Source organism: Oncorhynchus nerka, linkage group LG5 (genome assembly GCF_034236695.1).
Source record: "Oncorhynchus nerka isolate Pitt River linkage group LG5, Oner_Uvic_2.0, whole genome shotgun sequence".
NCBI lineage: Eukaryota > Metazoa > Chordata > Actinopteri > Salmoniformes > Salmonidae > Oncorhynchus > Oncorhynchus nerka.
This window is the reverse complement of record NC_088400.1, coordinates 57,568,240-57,593,353: the sequence shown is the minus strand read 5'-3', so window position 1 is coordinate 57,593,353 and position 25,114 is coordinate 57,568,240. Positions and strand designations below refer to the sequence as shown.

At 44.4% G+C, this 25,114-nt stretch overlaps 1 protein-coding gene across 2 annotated transcripts in view; it reads left to right on the top strand.

The window, feature by feature from the left end:
• Positions 1–25,114, top strand: part of LOC115133252 (protein TANC1-like) — a 57,392-nt gene that overhangs the window by 9,435 nt on the left and 22,843 nt on the right. For both annotated transcript variants that reach the window (XM_065018801.1, XM_065018799.1), the window contains exons 5-6: positions 22,624–22,740; positions 24,611–24,892. In XM_065018801.1, the coding sequence (XP_064874873.1) occupies positions 22,624–22,740; positions 24,611–24,892 (399 nt within the window). The remainder of the gene's footprint in view (positions 1–22,623; positions 22,741–24,610; positions 24,893–25,114) is intronic.

The window sequence follows — 25,114 nt, the reverse complement described above, 5'->3', positions numbered from 1 at the left end:
AAATGACTGTAATCTAGTTAGCTGCTTTTTTGCCATACTTGAATTCATAAGCCACTTCTATTGGATCTCCTCTCTCTCACACAGTAGAGAGGAGAGTATAGAGAACTAGGTCTGGTGGAGCAGAGCAGAGAGAACTAGGTCTGGTGGAGCAGAGCAGAGAGAACTAGGTCTGGTGGAGCAGAGCAGAGAGAACTAGGCCTGGTGGAGCAGAGCAGAGAGAACTAGGCCTGGTGGAGCAGAGCAGAGAGAACTAGGCCTGGTGGAGCAGAGTAGAGAGAACTAGGCCTGGTGGAGCAGAGCAGAGAGAACTAGGCCTGGTGGAGCAGAGCAGAGAGAACTAGGCCTGGTGGAGCAGAGCAGAGAGAACTAGGTCTGGTGGAGCAGAGTAGAGAGAACTAGGCCTGGTGGAGCAGAGAGAACTAGGCCTGGTGGAGCAGAGTATAGAGAACTAGGCCTGGTGGAGCAGAGCAGAGAGAACTAGGCCTGGTGGAGCAGAGTAGAGAGAACTAGGCCTGGTGGAGCAGAGTATAGAGAACTAGGCCTGGTGGAGCAGAGTATAGAGAACTAGGCCTGGTGGAGCAGAGCAGAGAGAACTAGGCCTGGTGGAGCAGAGGAGAGAGAACTAAGTCTGGTGGAGCAGAGCAGAGAGAACTAGGTCTGGTGGAGCAGAGTAGAGAGACCTAGGTCTGGTGGAGCAGAGTAGAGAGACCTAGGTCTGGTGGAGCAGAGCAGAGAGAACTAGGTCTGGTGGAGCAGAGCAGAGAGAACTAGGCCTGGTGGAGCAGAGTATAGAGAACTAGGCCTGGTGGAGCAGAGCAGAGAGAACTAGGTCTGGTGGAGCAGAGCAGAGAGAACTAGGTCTGGTGGAGCAGAGTAGAGAGAACTAGGCCTGGTGGAGCAGATTAGAGAGAACTAGGTCTGGTGGAGCAGAGCAGAGAGACCTAGGCCTGGTGGAGCAGAGCAGAGAGAACTAGGCCTGGTGGAGCAGATTAGAGAGAACTAGGCCTGGTGGAGCAGAGCAGAGAGAACTAGGCCTGGTGGAGCAGAGTAGAGAGAACTAGGTCTGGTGGAGCAAAGCAGAGAGAACTAGGTCTGGTGGAGCAGAGCAGAGAGAACTAGGCCTGGTGGAGCAGAGCAGAGGAACTAGGCCTGGTGGAGCAGAGCAGAGAGAACTAGGCCTGGTGGAGCAGAGTAGAGAGAACTAGGCCTGGTGGAGCAGAGTAGATAGAACTAGGTCTGGTGGAGCAGAGCAGAGAGAACTAGGCCTGGTGGAGCAGAGCAGAGAGAACTAGGCCTGGTGGAGCAGAGTAGAGAGACCTAGGTCTGGTGGAGCAGAGTAGAGAGACCTAGGCCTGGTGGAGCAGAGCAGAGAGAACTAGGTCTGGTGGAGCAGAGTAGGGAGAACTAGGTCTGGTGGAGCAGAGTAGAGAGAACTAGTGAATTAGGATGTGTTACATTTACATTTAAGTCATTTAGCAGATGCTCTTATCCAGAGCGACTTACAAATTGGTGCATTCACCTTATGACATCCAGTGGAGCAGCCACTTTACAATAGTGCATCTAAATCTTTTAAGGGGGGTGAGAAGGATTACTTTATCCTATCCTAGGTATTCCTGAAAGAGGTGGGGTTTCAGGTGTCTCCGGAAGGTGGTGATTGACTCCGCTGTCCTGGCGTCGTGAGGGAGTTTGTTCCACCATTGGGGGGCCAGAGCAGCGAACAGTTTTGACTGGGCTGAGCGGGAACTGTACTTCCTCAGTGATAGGGAGGCGAGCAGGCCAGAGGTGGATGAACGCAGTGCCCTTGTTTGGGTGTAGGGCCTGATCAGAGCCTGGAGGTACTGAGGTGCCGTTCCCCTCACAGCTCCGTAGGCAAGCACCATGGTCTTGTAGCGGATGCGAGCTTCAACTGGAAGCCAGTGGAGAGAGCAGAGGAGCGGGGTGACGTGAGAGAACTTGGGAAGGTTGAACACCAGACGGGCTGCGGCGTTCTGGATGAATTGTAGGGGTTTAATTGCACAGGCAGGGAGCCCAGCCAACAGCGAGTTGCAGTAATCCAGACGGGAGATGACAAGTGCCTGGATTAGGACCTGCGCCGCTTCCTGTGTGAGGCAGGGTCGTACTCTGCGGATGTTGTAGAGCATGAACCTACAGGAACGGGCCACCGCCTTGATGTTAGTTGAGAACGACAGGGTGTTGTCCAGGATCACGCCAAGGTTCTTAGCGCTCTGAGAGGAGGACACAGTGGAGTTGTCAACCGTGATGGCGAGATCATGGAACGGGCAGTCCTTCCCCGGGAGGAAGAGCAGCTCCGTCTTGCCGAGGTTCAGCTTGAGGTGATGATCCGTCATCCACACTGATATGTCTGCCAGATATGCAGAGATGCGATTCGCCACCTGGTCATCAGAAGGGGGAAAGGAGAAGATTAATTGTGTGTCGTCCGCATAGCAATGATAGGAGAGACCATGTGAGGTTATGACAGAGCCAAGTGACTTGGTGTATAGCGAGAATAGGAGAGGACCTAGAACAGAGCCCTGGGGACACCAGTGGTGAGAGCACGTGGTGAGGAGACGTTCTCGCCACGCCACCTGGTAGGAGCGACCTGTCAGGTAGGACGCAATCCAAGCGTGGGCCGCGCCGGAGATGCCCAACTCGGAGAGGGTGGAGAGGAGGATCTGATGGTTCACAGTATCGAAGGCAGCCGATAGGTCTAGAAGGATGAGAGCAGAGGAGAGAGAGTTAGCTTTAGCAGTGCGGAGCGCCTCCGTGATACAGAGAAGAGCAGTCTCAGTTGAATGACTAGTCTTGAAACCTGACTGATTTGGATCAAGAAGGTCATTCTGAGAGAGATAGCGGGAGAGCTGGCCAAGGGCGGCACGTTCAAGGGTTTTGGAGAGAAAAAGAAAGAAGGGATACTGGTCTGTAGTTGTTGACATCGGAGGGATCGAGTGTAGGTTTTTTCAGAAGGGGTGCAACTCTCGCTCTGTTGAAGACGGAAGGGACGTAGCCAGCGGTCAGGGATGAGTTGATGAGCGAGGTGAGGTAAGGGAGAAGGTCTCCGGAAATGGTCTGGAGAAGAGAGGAGGAGATAGGGTCAAGCGGGCAGGTTGTTGGGCGGCCGGCCGTCACAAGACGCGAGATTTCATCTGGAGAGAGAGGGGAGAAAGAGGTCAGAGCACATGGTAGGGCAGTGTGAGCAGAACCAGCGGTGTCGTTTGACTTAGCAAACGAGGATCGGATGTCGTCGACCTTCTTTTCAAAATGGTTGACGAAGTCATCTGCAGAGAGGGAGGAGGGGGAGGATTCAGGAGGGAGGAGAAGGTGGCAAAGAGCTTCCTAGGGTTAGAGGCAGATGCTTGGAATTTAGAGTGGTAGAAAGTGGCTTTAGCAGCAGCGACAGAAGAGGAAAATGTAGAGAGGAGGGAGTGAAAGGATGCCAGGTCCGCAGGGAGGCGAGTTTTCCTCCATTTCCGCTCGGCTGCCCGGAGCCCTGTTCTGTGAGCTCGCAATGAGTCGTCGAGCCACGGAGCGGGAGGGAGGACCGAGCCGGCCTGGAGGATAGGGGACATAGAGAGTCAAAGGATGCAGAAAGGGAGGAGAGGAGGGTTGAGGAGGCAGAATCAGGAGATAGGTTGGAGAAGGTTTGAGCAGAGGGAAGAGATGATAGGATGGAAGAGGAGAGAGTAGCGGGGGAGAGAGAGCGAAGGTTGGGACGGCGCGATACCATCCGAGTAGGGGCAGTGTGGGAAGTGTTGGATGAGAGCGAGAGGGAAAAGGATACAAGGTAGTGGTCGGAGACTTGGAGGGGAGTTGCAATGAGGTTAGTGGAAGAACAGCATCTAGTAAAGATGAGGTCGAGCGTATTGCCTGCCTTGTGAGTAGGGGGGGAAGGTGAGAGGGAGAGGTCAAAAGAGGAGAGGAGTGGAAAGAAGGAGGCAGAGAGGAATGAGTCAAAGGTAGACGTGGGGAGGTTAAAGTCGCCCAGAACTGTGAGAGGTGAGCCGTCCTCAGGAAAGGAGCTTATCAAGGCATCAAGCTCATTGATGAACTCTCCGAGGGAACCTGGAGGGCGATAAATGATAAGGATGTTAAGCTTGAAAGGGCTGGTAACTGTGACAGCATGGAATTCAAAGGAGGCGATAGACAGATGGGTAAGGGGAGAAAGAGAGAATGACCACTTGGGAGAGATGAGGATCCCGGTGCCACCACCCCGCTGACCAGAAGCTCTCTGTTAGGTTCTAATTTCCAGAGTACAATCTCAACGGACACTATGAAAGCTTTAAACCAAGTTTATTCTGCCCAGCAGGTCAGTACAGCTGCATTAGACAAACATATGGTTTATCCCCGGGGTCGTATACATGTCCCACTTTGGGTGGAGTCTCCTCCATATCACTACACATTGCATCCTTATTGCTAGGCAGGGAGCTGAGTGATCTGGGCCTTAAACGGTTCCTCCCCTTATCAGTACTGCCACATGTTGTTAATCCACCTGGCATGTCAGATTTCAAAAAAGCTTTTCGGCGAAAGCATACCAAGCGTTTATGTAAGGACATCTCTCTCAGCAGACAAAACATTACAAACAGCTAGCAGCAAAGTAGATTGCTTTTCTGACTTTCGTGACCAATCAAATTAACCTCTTAGTCCGCCCCATCCCGCATGCGGTATCGTTACTACAGCCTCAAGCTCATTAGCATAACGCAACGTTAGCGATTTTTAAAAATCGCAAATGAAACGAAATAAATATGCCTGTTCTCAAGCTTATCCTTTTCTTAACAATCCTGTCGTCTCAGATTTTCAAAATATGCTTTAGAACCAGAGAAAATCACTAATTTGTGTAAGAGTGGTGATAGCTAGCTTATCGTTAGCATTAGCATTTAGCACGCAACATATTCACAAAAACCAGCCAAGGAATCAAATAAAATAATTTACCTTTGAAGAACTTCAGATGTTTCAATGAGGAGACTCTCAGTTACATAGCAGATGTCCAGTTTTTCCTGAAAGATTCTTGTGTAGGACACATCGTTCCCTTTTGTTACTATGCATATGGCTACCGAAACTAACCGAAAATTCAGTCACCTACATGTCGAACTTTTTCCGAATTAACTCCATAATATCGACTGAAACATGGAAAACGTTGTTTGAATCAATCCTGAAGGTGGTTTGTCATATTTCTCTCCATTGAAAGCACCGTCCTTGTAGCCTGGTTTGTTCTGAGATTTGAATGGAAAAATACCGGGACCTGACTTTTGCGCACCAATTGGCACGCAGACACCTAGCGGGACACCTGGTAAATGTAGTCTCTTATGGTCAATCTTCCAATGATATGCCTACAAATACGTCACAATGCTGCAGAGACCTTGGGGAAACAAGAGAAAGAGTCAGTTCATTCCTGTCGCATTCACAGCCATATAAGGCGATCATGGAAAACGTAGCCTCAGAAATCCTGTGCATTTCCTGGTCGGTCATACATCTTGGTTTTGCCCGAAACATTTGTTCTAAGGGACTCACAGTGAAAATCTTTGCATTTCTGGAAACGTAAGACTGTCTTCTTTCCAAAGCTATCAATTCCAAGCATATTCGAGCATCTTTTCGTGACAAAATATTGCGCTTAAAACGGGCACGTCTTTTTATCCAAAAATGAAATACTGCCCCTATAGGACTAACAGGTTAATCGCTTATCTTTGTTGATCTTTGGATGTTTGCACTCACAAGACTCCCAGTTACACAATAAATGTTCTTTTTGTTCCATAAAGATTATTTTTTATATCCAAAATACCTCCATTTGGTTGGCGCGTTATGTTCAGAAATCCACAGCCTCGAGCGGTCACGAGGAGGCAGACGAAAATTCCAAATAGTATCCGTAGAGTTCGTAGAAACATGTCAAACGTTTTTTTATAATCAATCCTCAGGTTGTTTTTACAATATCGATATAATCGATCATATTTCAACTGGACCGTAGCTTTTTTAATAGGAGTGAGAGAGAAAATGTCTGCTCCAAGCTGCTCGCGCATGCAAAACGTTGCTGGCACCCAGCCATCCACTGACGCGATGTGATCTTTCTCACTAATTTTTCAGAATAAAAGCCTGAAACTATGTCTAAAGACTGTTCACACCATGTGGAAGCCATAAGAAAGGAATCTGGTTGATATCCCTTTAAATGGAGGGAAGGCATGCAATGGAACAGAGAGGTTTCAGGAAAAACAGCACTTCCTGGTTGGATTTTCCCTCAGGTTTTTGCCTGCAATATCAGTTCTGTTATACTCACAGACAATATTTTGACAATTTTGGAAACTTTAGAGTGTTTTCTATCCTAATCTGACAATTAAATGCATATTCTAGATTCTGGGCCTGAGAAATAGGCAGTTTCATTTGGGTACTTTTTTCATCCAAACATCAAAATACTGCCCCCTACACTCAACAAGTTAACAACCCTCCAGATGAGCTTCAGTGCCATACAACTCTCCTTCCGTGGCATCCAACTGCTCTTAAATACAAGTAAAACTAAATGCATGCTCTTCAACCGATCGCTGCCAGCATCTGCCCGCCCGTCCAGCATCACTACTCTGGACGGTTCTGGCTTAGAATTTGTGGACAACTACAAATACCTAGGTGTCTGTTTAGACTGTAAACTCTCCTTCCAGACTCACATCAAACATCTCCAATCCAAAATTAAATCTAGAATTGGCATCCTATTTCGCAACAAAGCATCCTTCACTCATGCTGCCAAACATACCCTCGTAAAACTGACCATCCTACCGATCCTCAACTTCGGCGATGTCATTTACAAGATAGCCTCCAATACCCTACTCAATAAATTGGATGCAGTCTATCACAGTGCCATCCGTTTTGTCACCAAAGCCCCATATACTACCCACCACTGCGACCTGTACGCTCTCGTTGGCTGGCCCTCACTTCATACTCGTCGCCAAACCCACTGGCTCCTGGTCATCTACAAGAGGTAACGGTAAAGTCCTCCCTTATCTCAGCTCGCTGGTCACCATAGCAGCACCCACCTGTAGCACGCGCTCCAGCAGGTATATCTCTCTGGTCACCCCCAAAACCAATTTTTCCTTTGGCTGCCTCTCCTGTCAGTTCTCTGCTGCCAATGACTGGAACAAACTCCAAAAATCTCTGAAACTGGAAACACTTATCTCCCTCACTAGCTTTAAGCACCAGCTGTCAAAGAAGCTCACAGATTACTGCACCTGTACATAGCCCATCTATAATTTAGCCCAAACAACTACCTCTTCCCCTACTGTATTTATTTATTTATTTTGCTCCTTTGCACCCCATTATTATTATTTCTACTTTGCACATTCTTCCACTGCAAATCTACCATTCCAGTGGTTTACTTGCTATATTGTATTTACTTCGCCACCATGGCCTTTTTTTTTTACCTTTACCTCCCTTATCTCACCTCATTTGCTCACATCGTATATAGACTTATTTTTCTTCTGTATTATTGACTGTATGTTTGTTTTACTCCATGTGTAACTCTGTGTTGTTGTATGTGTCGAACTGCTTTGCTTCATCTTGGCCAGGCCGCAATTGTAAATGAGAACATGTTCTCAACTTGCCTACCTGGTTAAATAAAGGTGAAATAAAACAAATAAAAAATGGAATCTTAAATGAAAGAAGAACCACCAAGACTCTTGCTAGAGCTGGCCACCCGGCAAACTGAGCAATCGGGAAGAAGGGCCTTGATAATTAGAGCATTATTACTTTGTGGTCGAATTGATGCAAAGAAACCACGGCTGAACAGTGTGTTTGTGTGTTTAACTCTGCCTGTAATCATGCTGGATGATTCAGAATCCATTGAAGAGCTTGAACGATTCATTGAAGAGAGATACTTACGAACTCAAAGAAACATGTCGCTGGTTTCGGAGGATTCAAGTATTGTGAAGGACAACCAACCAAATCAACAAAACAAACCAAAACCAGGTTGGCCAATAGGTATCAACAATGGAACCAAACCATCCCCAAGTAAGAGTGTGGCGAGTGGAGAGAGGTTTACTGATATGGATGTGAACTTGTTAAAATCCATCAATGAAAGGCTTGCCAAACTTGATGTATTGGATATATTACAAGAGGACTTCAGTGCATTATGTGCCAGTCTAGAATTCAGCCAATGTCAGATTGATGATCTAAGGAAAGAGAACACGGCGCTGAAAGGTACTGTAGACTCTATTCATAGCAAGGTGGAGGGAGTGCAAAGGGAGAACAAACAACTTAAATAAACATTGCTTGATGTACAGTGTCCATCAATGCGGAACAATCTAATATTCTCAGGGATACCGGAGAATGACAACAGCAGAGGCTGTGAGGACACAGTCCGAGACTTTATGTCAACTCAACTAAAACTGCCCACTGATGTTGTGCGTAATGGCACTTTCTCCAGAGTCCATAGAATAGGTAAGGCCATAAGCTATTTTTGCATGTTTTGACAAATTTAAGCAAAAGGAAATGAAGAACATGGGCAGAGAACTCAGAAACACTGATTTTGGAATGAATGATCACTTCCCCACCGAGATCAATGAAAGGAGAAAAAAACTATATCCCATCATGAAGGAAAATGGAGTCTCCATGGTGATGGATAAACTTTATATCAACGGGCAACTCTGTTATGCAGGTGAGTGAGGACCCAAAAGCGCTTTAACAGAAACAGAGTCTTTTAATGTCAAAACACAGGGAAGACATAGATCCTCTTCAGATGTATCGATTGACAACATAGACAACCCGCAGAGAGGGCGACAAATAAATCATAAAGTCCTCTGATCTTAACAGGAGAGTCCCCTTCTAGCAGCAGAGGAGAATAGCAGGGTTAGCGGCGACAGACTGCTGGTCTCTCCGGGTAGGCGCGGGTTGTAGAGGACAGAGGTACCTGATCACACGTAGCATCTGATGAAGAGGCAGATTACGACAGGACAGGACAAGGGTGAAGCAAACGAGAATCTGACAAAGACAGAAGCAGAAACAGAGAGAGAAATAGAGACCTAATCAGAGGGAAAAAAGGGAACAGGTGGGAGAGGGTAAACGAGGTAGTTAGAGGAGATGAGGAACAGCTGGGGGAAGAAAAGGAAGAGAAGGTAACCTAATACGACCAGCAGGGGGAAACGAAGTGAAGAGAAGGAACAGGAACAAGACATAACATGACAATACATGACAACTCTATCGGGACTCTGGAGTAACTCCCTGGCTATTTCAATTTAATGTTCAAATTTGAGTTTGTGTTGTAGTGTATCATGACAACTTCAACTATAATGAATATATGCTCTATTGATCTCCACTATAATGAATACATGCTCTATTGATCTCCACTATAATGAATACCTGCTCTATTGATCCCCACAATAATGAATACATGCTCTATTGATCTCCACTATAATGAATACATGCTCTATTGATCTCCACTATAATGAATACATGCTCTATAACTATAATGAATACATGCTCTATTGATCTCCACTATAATGAATACATGCTCTATTGATCTGATCTACTATAATGAATACATGCTCTATTGATCTCCACTATAATGAATACGTGCTCTATTGATCTCCACTATAATGAATACGTGCTCTATTGATCTCCACTATAATGAATACATGCTCTATTGATCTCCACTATAATGAATACATGCTCTATTGATCTCCACTATAATGAATACATGCTCTATTGATCTCCACTATAATGAATACATGCTCTATTGATCTCCACTATAATGAATACATGCTCTATTGATCTCCACTATAATGAATACATGCTCTATTGATCTTCACTTGATAAGGAAAGGCCTGCATATGGCTCAGGTTAATGTATGTAGCCTTCCTAACAAAATACATGAGGCTTTTAACTTGGTCAACATAAATAATATTGATATTTTGGCTTTGACCGAAACACATTTAGATGCATCTGTAAATGATGGGCAAATGAACATTCATGAATATAGTCTACTGAGAAGGGACAGGAATAGGAATGGTGGGGGTGTAGCACTGTACATTCAGAATCATATACCTTTTAAGAGAAGGGATGACCTTAATGTATGTCAAGTAGAGGCACTATGGGCTCAAGTACATCTGCCTCACCAGGCACCCATATTGGTAGGATGTGTGTATAGACCTCCTAGCTCTAAGGTGTGCTATCTGGATAACTTATGTACTGGGTTTGACCAGGCCACAGATAGCAACAGAGATGTATTTATCTTGGGGGATTTTAATATAAATTGGAAGGATTACAATAATTCGAATAGAACAAAATTGATGAGATATGCCAAGAACTGTGGTTTGAAACAAAAGGTTAATGATACTACTAGATCATCAATTAAGTTGGGTCATCGTTCAGACACATGCATTGATCTGATTTTCTGTAATATACCATTGCAATGCTTAAAAGCCAGATCAATGCCAGTGGGCTGGACAGACCATAATATTGTGACCATAAACACCAAGGTTCCAAAGAACCCCCCTAGGATTGTGTTAAAGATAAATTTTAAAACATTTAATCATGAGCCATTTCTAAATGATTTGGCTGCTGTACCCTGGGAGCTGATGCTTTTATTGATTGTAAAAACGATTCTAAAAAGGTATGGAACACAGTTAAGGGCTTACTTGGTACATCTATCTCATCATGCCCATCTGGTGTGGAGGTTGAAGGGAGAATAATAACAAAACCAGTTGATATTGCCAATCATTTTGCAGATTTTTTTACAAAGAAAATTAATTTACTGAGCAACAATGTAAACATACATTCTTCCAAACAAGCTATTGTCCAATGGATTGATGAGCATATTATGAGCAACAAGATCTGCTCTTTTAGTCTGCAAACGGTGTCAGTGGAGGAGGTGTTAAACCTATTGAAGTCATTACCTGATGGTAAATCTACATGTTATGGTCTTATGGACAATTTTTTGCTTCGCTGTGCTGCTCCCCAGATTGCAGTTCCTTTGAGATACATATTTAATTGGTCACTGGAAAGGGGGATGTTTGCAAATGTATGGAAGCATACGAAACTGTGTCCTATTCCGAAAGACTGCAAAGAACCCATTACTCCTGCCAATAGTCGACCAATTTGTCTACTCCCTACACTCAGTAAGATATTGGAGGGTATTGTGAGTAGACAAATATGGGAGTACATGGAAAATAATGATCTGATTACAGCCAATCAGCATGCTTATCGCAAAAAACATTCCACTACCACTGCATTAGTTGACATGACTGACCAGTGGCTCAATGCTATAGATAATGGCAGGTTTGTAGGTGTACTATTTTTAGATTTCAGTGCAGCATTTGATTTAGTGGATCATGAAATAATTTTGACAAAATTAATGCATTATGGTTTTAAGGAGGCAGCATTGAATTGGGTACAGTCATATCTAACTGACAGGAAACAGTCCACCTATATCAATGGTTAATTTTCTTCCCCTCATGTGTTAAACTGTGGAATACCGCAGGGCAGCTGCCTTGGGCCACTTCTCTATTTAATATATACTAACGACCTTCCCTATGCCTTAGCTGAAACTCAAACTACTATATTTGCAGACGATACTACAATTTATGCAGCAAGACAATCAGTTCAATAGGTACAGCAAGCTTTACAAGGAGATTTGGAGAATATTAGGGAGTGGGTTTGCCAAAACAAACTTGTTTTAAACACCAAGAAAACCAAAGTTATGTTGGTCTGTTCAACTAGGAAAAGGCCAAAACAGCATGGGATACAATTAAGTATGGGAGGAGTACAAATTGAAGAAGTGTCAGAAACCAAACTATTGGGAGTGCAGCTAGACAACTGCTTATCATGGTCGCCTCAAATAACTAATCTATGTAAAAAAAATAATAATAATATTAAAACAGCATGCATAATCAGAAGGATTGCTAAATATTTACCAAGAAAAATTATTCAGCAAATAACACATGCATTAATTGAGAGTCAGGTGAACTACTGTTCTGTGGTCTGGGTAAATGCATCATCAAGTGAAGTTAGGAGTCTGCAGAATGCACAGAATAAAGCAGCAAGGATTATTTTAAGGTGGAGATATGGTTCTTCTGTTGCAGTCATGCGCAGTGTTCTTGGTTGGTCATCGATCAATAAGATAATTGAAAGGAACATGCTTATTTTATTTCATAATATACAGAATTTAAAACGGCCAAGTTCTATTCACAACAGTATTCAGTTGGTAAGAGATTCCGTAAATACTAGGAATAGATTGTCCACAATCTATGGGTTGTCCAGACAGAAAATAGAAATAGGCAAAATAACATTTCGATTTAGAGCAATAAAGAAATGGAATAAATTAACTGAGCAAACCAGAAACCTTTCAATATATAAATGTAAACATTATTTTAAAACGATTTAAATATAACACATAGATATGTTGGGGGACTATAGTAGATGAAGAATCTATATTTTTTAGATTGAGTATTTATTGGGTCATTATGTTAGTATATTATGTATGTTTGTAATAGTGTGTTATATGTGAAAGTGTGTTTGTATTATAAATTGTATTTGAATGTTTAAGGACTCTTGGAAGACTGGTCCAAATGGGGACTGAAAGAGATCCAAATAAAACCAAATCAGGGAGGTGACCATTTACATTTACATTTAAGTCATTTAGCAGACGCTCTTATCCAGAGCGACTTACAAATTGGTGCGTTCACCTTAAGACATCCAGTGGAACAGCCACTTTACAATAGTGCATCTAAATCTTTTAAGGGGGGTGAGAAGGATTACTTTATCCTATCCTAGGTATTCCTGAAAGAGGTGGGGTTTCAGGTGTCTCCGGAAGGTGGTAATTGACTCCGCTGTCCTGGCGTCGTGAGGGAGTTTGTTCCACCATTGGGGGGCCAGAGCAGCGAACAGTTTTGACTGGGCTGCGCGGGAACTGTACTTCCTCAGTGGTAGGGAGGCGAGCAGGCCAGAGGTGGATGAACGCAGTGCCCTTGTTTGGGTGTAGGGCCTGATCAGAGCCTGGAGGTACTGAGGTGCCGTTCCCCTCACAGCTCCGTAGGCAAGCACCATGGTCTTGTAGCGGATGCGAGCTTCAACTGGAAGCCAGTGGAGAGAGCGGAGGAGCGGGGTGACGTGAGAGAGAACTTGGGAAGGTTGAACACCAGACGGGCTGCGGCGTTCTGGATGAGTTGTAGGGTTTTAATGGCACAGGCAGGGAGCCCAGCCAACAGCGAGTTGCAGTAATCCAGACGGGAGATGACAAGTGCCTGGATTAGGACCTGCGCCGCTTCCTGTGTGAGGCAGGGTCGTACTCTGCGGATGTTGTAGAGCATGAACCTACAAGAACGGGCCACCGCCTTGATGTTAGTTGAGAACGACAGGGTGTTGTCCAGGATCACGCCAAGGTTCTTAGCGCTCTGGGAGGAGGACACAATGGAGTTGTCAACCGTGATGGCGAGATCATGGAACGGGCAGTCCTTCCCCGGGAGGAAGAGCAGCTCCGTCTTGCCGAGGTTCAGCTTGAGGTGGTGATCCGTCATCCACACTGATATGTCTGCCAGACATGCAGAGATGCGATTCGCCACCTGGTCATCAGAAGGGGGAAAGGAGAAGATTAATTGTGTGTCGTCTGCATAGCAATGATAGGAGAGACCATGTGAGGTTATGACAGAGCCAAGTGACTTGGTGTATAGCGAGAATAGGAGAGGGCCTAGAACAGAGCCCTGGGACCAATAACCTGATGGTCACTCTGACAGAGCTGCAGAGTTCCTCTGTGGAGATTGGATAACCTTCCACAAGGACAACCATCTCTGCAGCACTCAACAATCAGGACTTTATGTTAGAGTGGCCAGACGGAAGCCACTCCTCAGTTAAAGGCACATGACAGCCCGCTTGGAGTTTGCCAAAAGGCACCTAAAGGACTCTCAGACCATGAGAAAGAAGATTATCTGGATTGAACTCTTTGGCCTAAATGCCAAGAGTCACGTCTGAAGGAAATCTGGCACCATCCCTACGGTGAAGCATGGTGGTGGCAGCATCGTGCTGTGGGGATGTTATTCAGTGGCAGGGACTGGGAGACTAGTCCGGATTGAGGGAAAGATGAACGGAGTAACTACAGAGAGATTCTTAATGAAAACCTTCTCCAGAGCGTTCAGACTGGGGCGAAGGTTCACCTTCCAACAGGACAACGACTCTAAGCACACAGCCAGGACAACGCAGGAGTGGCTTGGAGACAAGTCTCTGAATGTCCTAAAGTGGCCCACCTAAAGCCTGGACTTGAACCCGATCGAAAATCTCTGGAGAGACCTAAAAATAGCAGTGCAGCGACACTCCCCATCCAACCTGACAGAGCTTGAGAGGATCTGCAGAGAAGAATAGGAGAAACTCCCCAAATACAGGTTTGCCAAGCTTGTAGCATCATACCTAAGAAGACTCAAGGCTGTAATCGCTGCCCAAGGTGCTTCAACAAAGTACTAAGCTTATGTAAATGTGGTATTTCAGTTTTGTATTTTTATGTGCAAACATTTTTAAAAATCTTCTTTTTTTTGTCATTATGGGGTATTGTGTGTAGATCGATGAGGGGGAAACAATTGAATCCAATTTCGAATAAGGCAACAACGTTACAAAATGTGGAAAAGTGAAGGGGTCTATTTTCCGAATGCACCGTACATATAGCCTCCTCCCATTTGCACTGGACTCTAAGTGCATCGTCAAGTCAACCAATCCCTCTAATCTGAATTCCAACCCTCAGATATTGACAGACTAACCCATCTTTCCCACTACGTTATCCTTGTACTATTTATTTTGCCAATACACATCATTCTATTTCACGTTGACGTCTTATGAGGGTCTTGAACCTCTCTATTTGTCCTAAAAGTAAATACTTTAACTACGAGTATAATCATATTTTCCATGGATTGATCTTCGTTTTTTAGATCTCCAAACAGTGCTGTTTCTACATCCATCTGAACACAGACATTTCTGACTCAACAGCCATTCCTGGATCTGACTCCAAAAGTGAGCCGACAAAAGAGATCACAGTACCAAAGAGATCATCTATTGATCATGTTTCTTCGTTGCAGTGTGCACAGGCCTCACCCCAATATATTTGAGCATTATTTTTGTGGCGAGAACATTATATGATCGTTTCAATTGAAAAGAACGGATTGATGCGTCAATTTTTGTATAACAGTTCATAAAACCGGTGCCATGCTATTGAGACATCGAACATCTCTTCCCAATTATCTGGGATTTTATTCCTGAATAGTTGTCAAACCTCTCGTTTTTAAGTGCACATGATATATTTGACCGTTTATACTAGTCATTTTAAGCCATGCATGGTTTTTGATTGACGGAAGAGAAACTCATTCATTCCTTTCCCTTTTGAGTAATTGCCCCTGACATTTTTTTTGTGGCAGAGCTGTGATGAGTTGGTTAAACTTTTGTATTGATCATACATCTCCATATACTCCTTTGTTAATTGCTCGTTTCTCAACATTTTACTGTCCTTATTCTCAATGTCATTCGTAAACACGATACCTTATCATTTTTTTGTACAATAAAATAGTTATCTCCTTTATCAGTTGTAGTTTAGACGTACTATTTGCTGTCGTATTTGTTCAGACTCTCCTGGAGGATGAAATTGGAATTGTAACCATCTCTGTATGGCTTCGTTTCAAACGGATGAGACTTTAAACAGGGTTCCATTGTCAATCCACTGGGAAAAGGTTGGTTTTAATCTACATAACGGCAAAGAGACCTCTTTTGAGCGTTGAATGTGCTTCTCTTAGTAGCCTGCTGGAAAACCAGTTTGGATTTAGATATCATTTTGGTATAATGGAGGCTTTAAGTAAGAGGTTTAATGTCTTAATATTTCATAGTTTTAACCCTCCAAACTCACGTTCGTTATACAAATATGCCTGTTTAACATTCTCTGACTTGCCATTAAGGACAAAAATAAAAATACATTTGATATACTTTTATTCTCCATAACAAAATGTGGAAAAGGTCAAGGGGTCTGAATACTTTCCGGGTTGTTGTACATTACTTTTATCCATCTTATGAGAGATTCTCAAAAGCTGAAGGAAATCTAGGCACTTATAAACTGATTCTACATCTGCTGTATCGAGGCTGTCTTAAAATCTGCTATAAAGATTACAGGTTTCCCTGTAGTCTAGTCTAATGTTGTCTCCTATATATCATCCTTTTAAGAATCCCGTCTGAGGATAATGTAATAATAATAATGATAATAATTTTAATTCTAGAGAGATCACCTCTTTTTGTGTGTCCGATAGTTTGCCATTTACAGTATATACGAGTAATTAAAACATGGTAGTAGTGGAGCTCTCAGCAGATATATCTCTATTGGAATGCCATCGAGACCAGGGGTTTTCCCCGTCTGAAGGAATCATTTGCCAACCGTAGTTAGTCCTGTGTAAATAGGCCACCGCAAGATATTTTTAGTGTCGCAGATAGTTTAAGATAATTTTTTTGGGAGAAGGGTTTCACAAAACGTATCGTTAATTGAGATTGTAAGAACTTGACAAGAGAACCTTTGTTTAAAATGTTTTACTTAGGCCTCCTGAGTGGCGCAGAGGTTTAAGGCACTGCATTGCATCGGGTTCATTTCCCGGGCTGTGCCACAACCGGCCGTGGCTGGGAGTCACATAGGACGGCGCACAATTGGCATTGTCCTGGTTAGGGGAGGGTTTGGCCGGTGGGGCTTTACTTGGCTCATCGTGCTCTAGCGTCTCCTTGTGGCGGGCCGGGTGCCAGTTGAACAGTGTTTCCTCTGACACATTGGTGCAGCTGGCTTCCGGGGTAAGCTGGCGGGTGTTGTGTCGGAGGATGCATGACTCCACTTTCAAAAAATCTCATTTGGTGAGATAAGGATTTCTCCATTGTTTGTAACAAAATGTTGTAGATAATTTGTGGTCGCTATATTGAAGGTTTAAGGAAAACTTGGTGCATTTTTTTGCCATTCTCCATCCAATTTGCACACTCTTGGCATTCTCTCAACCAGCTTCACCTGGAATGCCTTTCCAACAGTCTTGAAGGAGTTCCCACATATGCTGAGCACTTGATGGCTGCTTTTCCTTCACTCTGCGGTCCGACTCATCACAAACAATCTCAATTTGGTTGAGGTCAGGGGATTGTGGAGGCCAGGTCATCTGATGCAGCACTCCATCACTCTCCTTCTTGGTCAAATAGCCCTTACACAGCCTGGAGGTGTGTTGGGTCATTGTCCTGTAGAAAACAAATGATAGTCCCACTAAGCCCAAACCAGATGGGATGGCATATCGCTGCAGAATGCTGTGGCAGCCATGCTGGTTAAGCGTGCCTTGAATTCTAAATAAATCACAGACAGTGTCACCAGCAAAACACCCCCACACCATCACACCTCCTCCTCCATGTTTTATGGTGGGAAATACACATGCAGAGATCATCCGTTCATCTACACCGTGGCTCACAAAGACACAGCAGTTGGAACCAAAAATCTCCAATTTGGACTCCAGACCAAAGGACAAATTTCCACCGGTCTAATGTCCATTGCTTGTGTTTCTTGGCCCAAGCAAGTCTCTTCTTATTATTGGTGTCCTTTGCAGCACTTCGACCACGAAGGCCTGATTCACACAGTCTCCTCTGAACAGTTGATGTTGAGATGTGTCTGTTACTTATTTATTTCGGCTGCCATTTCTGAGGCTGGTCTTTAATGAACTTACTCTCTGCAGCAGAAGTAACTCTGGGTCTTCCATTCCTGTGGCAGTCCTCATGAGAGCCAGTTTCATTATAGCGCTTGATGTTTTTTGTGACTGCATTTGAAGAAACTTTTAAAGTTCTTGAAATGTTCCGTATTGACTGACCTTCGTGTCTTAAAGTAATGATGGACTGTTGTTTCTCTTTGCTTATTTGAGCTGTTCTTGTCATAATATGGATTTGGTCTTTTACCAAATAGGGCTATCTTCTGTATACCACCCCTATCTTGTCACAACACAACTGATTGGCTCAAACACGTAAAGAAGGAAAGAAATTCCACAAATTCACTTTTAATAAGGCACACCTGTTAATTAAAATGCATTCCAGGTGACTACCTCATGAAGCTGGTTGAGAGAATGCCAAGAGTGTGCAAAGCTGTCATCAAGGCAAAGGGTGGCTATTTGAAGAATCTCAAATATAAAATATATTTTGATTTGTTTATCACTTTTTTGGTTACTACAAGATTCCATATGTGTTATTTCATAGTTTCTGCAATGTAGAAAATAGTAAAAATAAAGAAAAATCCTTGAATGAGTAGGTGCCCTAAAACATTTGACCGGTAGTGTATATATACTGTATAATGTATTGTAGTCCCCTACCATTACAATATAATTATTTGTATCTTGGAGACATAATCATGAGATTATCATACATTTTGTCAAAGAAGTTTGGATCGTCATTATTCGGCCCATATATATTTATGAGCCAGATCTGTTTATCATCAAGTAGTATATTCAAAGCAATCCATCTTCCTTGAGGATCCATTTTACCGGATTGCACCTCAAGATCTACTGTAGATTGTCTTTCAGTAGGATTAGAAGACCTTTTGAATTCCTTAGCCCATGACAGAAATAGATTTCACCATCCTACTCTTTTTTCCCCCGGCCACTTCGTCAGAAGATATTGAACGAGTTTCCTGTAAACAATAAATATGGTAATCCTTCTCCTTTAGCCATGTGAAAACTGCTCTTCTTTTCCTATTATCAGCCAAACCATTAGAATTATAGCTAGCTGCAATTCAATTCATCAGCTACCACGATTTACCACGATGGGTTACATTTTGAGATACTAACCACTATCCTTAACACTTTTATGAAATACTTATCCATGCTTACCAGTACCACCAGAATCAATACCTGTCCATTATCCACATAGCTGTACCATGATAGATGCACTGCTGTACAAACTGTAGCTGTACCATGATAGATGCACTGCTGTACAAACTGTAGCTGTGCCATGACAGATGCACTGCTGTACAAACTGTAGCTGTACCATGATAGATGCACTGCTGTACAAACTGTAGCTGTACCATGATAGATGCACTGCTGTACAAACTGTAGCTGTGCCATGATAGATGCACTGCTGTACAAACTGTAGCTGTACCATGATAGATGCACTGCTATGCAAACTGTAGCTGTACCATGATAGATGCACTGCTGTACAAACTGTAGCTGTACCATGATAGATGCACTGCTGTACAAACTGTAGCTGTACCATGATAGATGCACTGCTGTACAAACTGTAGCTGTACCATGATAGATGCACTGCTATGCAAACTGTAGCTGTACTATGATAGATGCACTGCTGTACAAACTGTAGCTGTGCCATGATAGATGCACTGCTATGCAAACTGTAGCTGTACCATGATAGATGCACTGCTATGCAAACTGTAGATGTGCCATGATAGATGCACTGCTATGCAAACTGTAGCTGTGCCATGATAGATGCACTGCTGTACAAACTGTAGCTGTGCCATGATAGATGCACTGCTATGCAAACTGTAGCTGTGCCATGATAGATGCACTGCTGTACAAACTGTAGCTGTGCCATGATAGATGCACTGCTATGCAAACTGTAGCTGTGCCATGATAGATGCACTGCTGTACAAACTGTAGCTGTGCCATGATAGATGCACTGCTGTACAAACTGTAATGTACCATGATAGATGCACTGCTGTACAAACTGTAGCTGTACCATGATAGATGCACTGCTGTACAAACTGTAGCTGTACCATGATAGATGCACTGCTGTACAAACTGTAGCTGTGCCATGATAGATGCACTGCTGTACAAACTGTAATGTACCATGATAGATGCACTGCTGTACAAACTGTAGCTGTACCATGATAGATGCACTGCTGTACAAACTGTAGCTGTACCATGATAGATGCACTGCTGTACAAACTGTAGCTGTGCCATGATAGATGCACTGCAATGCAAACTGTAGCTGTACCATGATAGATGCACTGCTGTACAAACTGTAGCTGTGCCATGATAGATGCACTGCTATGCAAACTGTAGCTGTACCATGATAGATGCACTGCTGTACAAACTGTAGCTGTACCATGATAGATGCACTGCTATGCAAACTGTAGCTGTACCATGATAGATGCACTGCTGTACAAACTGTAGCTGTGCCCTGATAGATGCACTGCTGTACAAACTGTAGCTGTGCCCTGGTAGATGCACTGCTATGCAAACTGTAACTCCAGCAGCAGACTAAGTATACCTCCAGTTGTCCACCCCTATACACAGGGATCCTTGGACCCATAAGAAGTTGGGACCCATCTCTTGAAAAGAGCACGAGGTGCCACCCACTTACAACTTGTTCAGCAGCGCTAAGCAGTTCTGACCCTTTGTCTCAGTTGTACTACATAACGTTGGTGTTTGTATTGATTTTTTCTGAATACCTTCATTTATTTCACATTTGAGGGGACAGTATGCGTAATAATGTAGCCACTTCCTCCAAAAGGATAGCTACCTTTGACAAAGCAACCGGCAGTAGAACATTTACATTTAGGGAAGCAGATATTATTTTATGTTATCGCTTGAGATTCCATCCCATCCCTATAGCCTCGGTTGTGGGATGCATGCACACACATGCGCCCCCCATACACACATACACATCTCGAACACCTCTCCCCTTCCACTCGTATATTCACCTACAAACACACACACACCACACACACACACTGAACTTCAAGCTCTGGCACACGAGTCATCCGACAGACCCTCCACACAGTTGTTCCACCCTCGAGCCCTGCTCAAGAGTAGAGTTGCGCGTACCGCTGTAGCCGTTCAACAGGAGTGCCAAAATGTTCCGGGATGGGTAGATTTTGAGTGTGTAATGTCTAGTCCTGGCTGATGGAGCCCGGAAACCCGCCTCCCCCTCAACACATGCATGCTGGTCCCCAGAGAAGACCCTTCTTCCCCCAGCACTTCTGTGCAATCAGACCGTTAAGACTTATGCTGCGCCGCCAGGACAACAGTGTTATTCCCCCTTTGTGAATGTCCACGTGCGACCCCAGCCCCCCATGGGTTACTGCAGCCAGTATTGCCATCACTGGTACTACCTGGGAGGAGGTCTCCGCCAGAATTCCCCGGCGAGATATGAGCTCATCAAAGTTCTCTTTGCAGCTTTGAGAATTTCCCTGTATTTTATGCTCACCCGTACGGGGCTTAGTTGGAACCTCTCACATTTAACGATTCCGTCCTGCCAAATCGTAGTGACCTAGTAATCGGTATTGTAGATGCACCTCCACGGCAGTATAAAAGTCTGGCTATATTTGCTGCGCAGCTTTGTGTATGTGTAGGCCTAGAAAGGAAATCAACATGGCAACCGGGGAAACATAACAATGCACCTACGGAGCGCAGCATCTGTGCGCGCGGGCTACTGATGTGAGCGAAGATGAGGAGGACCGGAAGTAAACTTTGATAGCTTTCTACTTCTATAATAGATTTTATTGAGGAAAAAATGTGTTGCCCATAATTAAGCTATTTATCAGAGTTATTGACCTCGCAATAAGCCAGATTCCAGTAACTACATTACATTACATTGAAGTGGCAATGTAATACTTTCAGCATGGGTGCTGAAAACAGGCTGATTTGAGAAAACCTCATTCATTTAAACAGTCTTCATTTTAATTTGACTTAAAACTAGAGGGCTTTGTGTTGAAACCAATTTCATGCATGTTGTTTCATAGTATCCAATTGTTAGTAGTTACTATCTTGTCTCATTGCTACAACTCCCATATGGGCTCGGGAGAGACATGCGTCCTCCGAAACACAACCCAACCAAGCAGCACTGCTTCTTAACACAGCACGCATCCCACCCAGAAGCCAGCCGCACCAATGTGTCGGAGGAAACACCATGCACCTAGTGACCTGGTCAGCATGCACTGCACCCAGCCCGCCACAGGAGTCGCTAGTGCGCGATGAGACAAGGATATCCCTACCGGCCAAACCCTCCCTAACCCGGACGACGCTAGGCCAATTGTGTGTCGCCCCATGGACCTCCCGGTTACGGCCGGCTGCGACAGAGCCTGGGCTTGAACCCTGAAGCCCTGACTATTTACTATTTACTTACTATTTATTTACTATTTACTTACTATTTATTTACTTACTATTTAAGAAATTGACAGACTAAATTATAGGCCAATTGCTTCAGTCATCATGCACTCGTTAAATATCTCTGTGTCAGTGAAGGGCTTGGTGTGTTAAGTTAAAACCAGGGCTTGAATTGAAGGGGGTATGTTATACCTTTGGTGCCATTGTTGTGATGAACTTGTGAGGTAGTTGAAGAGAACCTTTATAGCTGATTGGCTGACGGTGGGACTTGGCTTGCATCTGCTCTTAGCACTGCTCACACTTGGCGAAAATGGCCGATATGAGGCCCAATATAGTAAACATGTTTGAAAATAATTGGGGTGCCATAGAACAGTAGGTTGAAATGGGGACAGAGCTCCATAGTTATACTGTTTGGCGATGAAGGGGTTTGTTCATTTTATTCCCAAATGTTTAAGATGTTCTACCTTGAAGGCAAAACGAATGAAACAACTCTATAAAAAGCTCTCTTTCCTGCTTTCCCTCATTCTTTATTTTCTACTTCTCTTCTCCTTCATTCTGTCTCTCATGTCTTCCCCTGCAGCCACTAGTTCCACTAAGCTGGAGGATCTGAGCTCCCTGGATGATCAACGGAGTGCTGCTCCCCAGCGAAGCTCCATCAAACAGTCCTGGAACAGCACAGGGGGAAGGGACGCCAAAGGTATGGTACTGTTTGTGTTTGTGTGTTTGTGTGTGTGTGTGTGTGTGTGTGTGTGTGTGTGTGTGTGTGCGTGTATATGTGCATGCAGGCATTTATGCAGGCATGTGTGTGTGTGCAGGGCCGGCACTAGCCTTTTGGGGGCCCTAGGCAATATTTGGTCGGGCCCCCTCCCCACTTCACAGGCAAAACATTTTAGTGGACCCCCTCTTGACTGAGGAGAGAAAACATTTAAGTACATTTCCTGCAATTCTACACATTTTATCATGGGGTGGAGGGAAAAAAAGTGCAGTTTTACAGCTAATTTCCAAAAATGATACACTACATGAAAAAAATTATGTGGACACCTGCTCGTCGAACATCTCATTCCAAAATCATGGGCATTAATAAGGAGTTGGTTCCCCCTTTCCTGCTATAACAGCCTCCACTCTTCTGGGAAGGCTTTCCATTAGATGTTGGAACATTGCTGCGGGGACTTTCTTCCATTCAGCCACGAGCATTAGTGAGGTCGGGCACTGATGTTGGGTGATTAGGCCTGGCTCGCAGTCAGCGTTCCAATTCAAAGGTGTTCGATGGGGTTGAGGTCAGAGCTCTGTGCAGGCCAGTCAAGTTCTTCCACACTGATCTCAACAAACCATTTCTGTATAGACCTCGCTTTGTGCACGGGGGCAGAAAAACAGGAAAGGGCCTTCCCCGAACTGCACAGAATCGTCTAGAATGTCATTGTATGCTGTAGCGTTGAGATTTTTGCATTCAATGAACTAAGGAGCCTAGCCTGAACCATGAAAAACAGCCCCAGACCATTATTCCTCCTCCACCAAACTTTACAGTTGGCACTATGCATTCAGGCAGGTAGGGTTCTCCTGGCATCTGATGAATTGACTTGTTGGAAAGGTGGCATCCTTTGATGGTGCCAAGTTGAAAGTCACTGAGCTCTTCAGTATGGCCATTCTACTGCCAATGTTTGTCTATGGAGATTGCATGGCTGTGTACTCAATTTTATACACCCGTCAGCAGCGGTCAGGGATCCTGGGCAGGTGCCCTTGGTACGTGGTCGGCAATTCAGCCATGATTACTACAAGTTTAGATAGCTGGCTAGACTAACTTACCAATCTAAAAATGTTTTGCTGACATGGGCTAATTGAGTGACTGTCAGTGACTGACATAACAAGAGGAAAACTTCTGATGCACAACCAAATTTCGAAATTGCATCTTGAAACCGATTAACTAACCTGCTAATATTGTTGCACTCGCTAAGTCTAGGGGTCCTATGTCTAGTTGCATGGTCTGTAACCTGAATGAATGTGTGCATTTTTGTGAGAAATCAGTGTTACCTTACCTTAAGTCCGGGGCCAGCTCTGCCTTGACTCCTTTGGGTCGACGAGCCGAAGTGGATTATTATGTTCAGATGGTGACAGGAACAAATATATACAAAAAGGAAAACTACAAACAGGCATGCCTAAATGAAAGACTCAAACCCAAACGAAAGGCCTCATGGCCACCAAACCAACCAGCAGCCCCACGGCTCTCTAAACTGGCACTCTGACTGACGATCATCTTAATTGGCAGTAATTTATGTGCTTATCAAGGCTAAGCTCAGCATCTAGATCCGGTTACTGCCACCTGGGGGATGAAGTGTGGAGGTGGATCCTGGATTGTGTGTTTGTCTATGTCATAACATTAACCTTCACCCCATATCATAACGCGCTCAACAGTAAGTTGAGACCCCGACTGAGATCCTGCCTTAGTGCATGCAATTATTGTGTTACACCACCATACACAACTATATTACTGTTGAACACCACATTACTCTTTAAAAGGAACAGGAAGTCATGTTAGTAACCCCTGTGTTCTCTCTTTTCTCTTCGTCCAGCGCGCTTCGCTCCCTTCAAATCAGGCGACATCGTGCTGAAGCCGTTGTTGTTTGAGGTTCCTGCCGACGCCATGGATGCACTGTTCCAAGGCCGTGATTGGCTGTTCCATCGGCTAGAGGAGGTCCTAAGGGAGAGTGACACCTGCGAGGGCCGTGGGGCCGTTATCGTGGGCGATGTGGGCTTCGGCAAGACGGCCGTCGTCTCGCGGCTGGTGGCTCTCAGTTGTCATGGAGGTCACATGCAACAGGTCCCCACCCAGAGCCCCTGCACCTCCCCCAAAAGTAAGACAAACTTCCCTTCTCCGGAGGTACTTTGTTGTGTAAGTCGGGATAAGAGCGTCTGCTAAATGACTTAAATGTAATGTAATGTAAATGTTTGAAATGATAAACAGGAGGAACCTCTTGATATGCAACATCTCTTTTTTGAGAAAGCTGCCACTTCCCTGTAACCCAGAATGGAAGGATGAATGGTTGGTTACTCATTCAGCAAAGGGTGATTTAAAC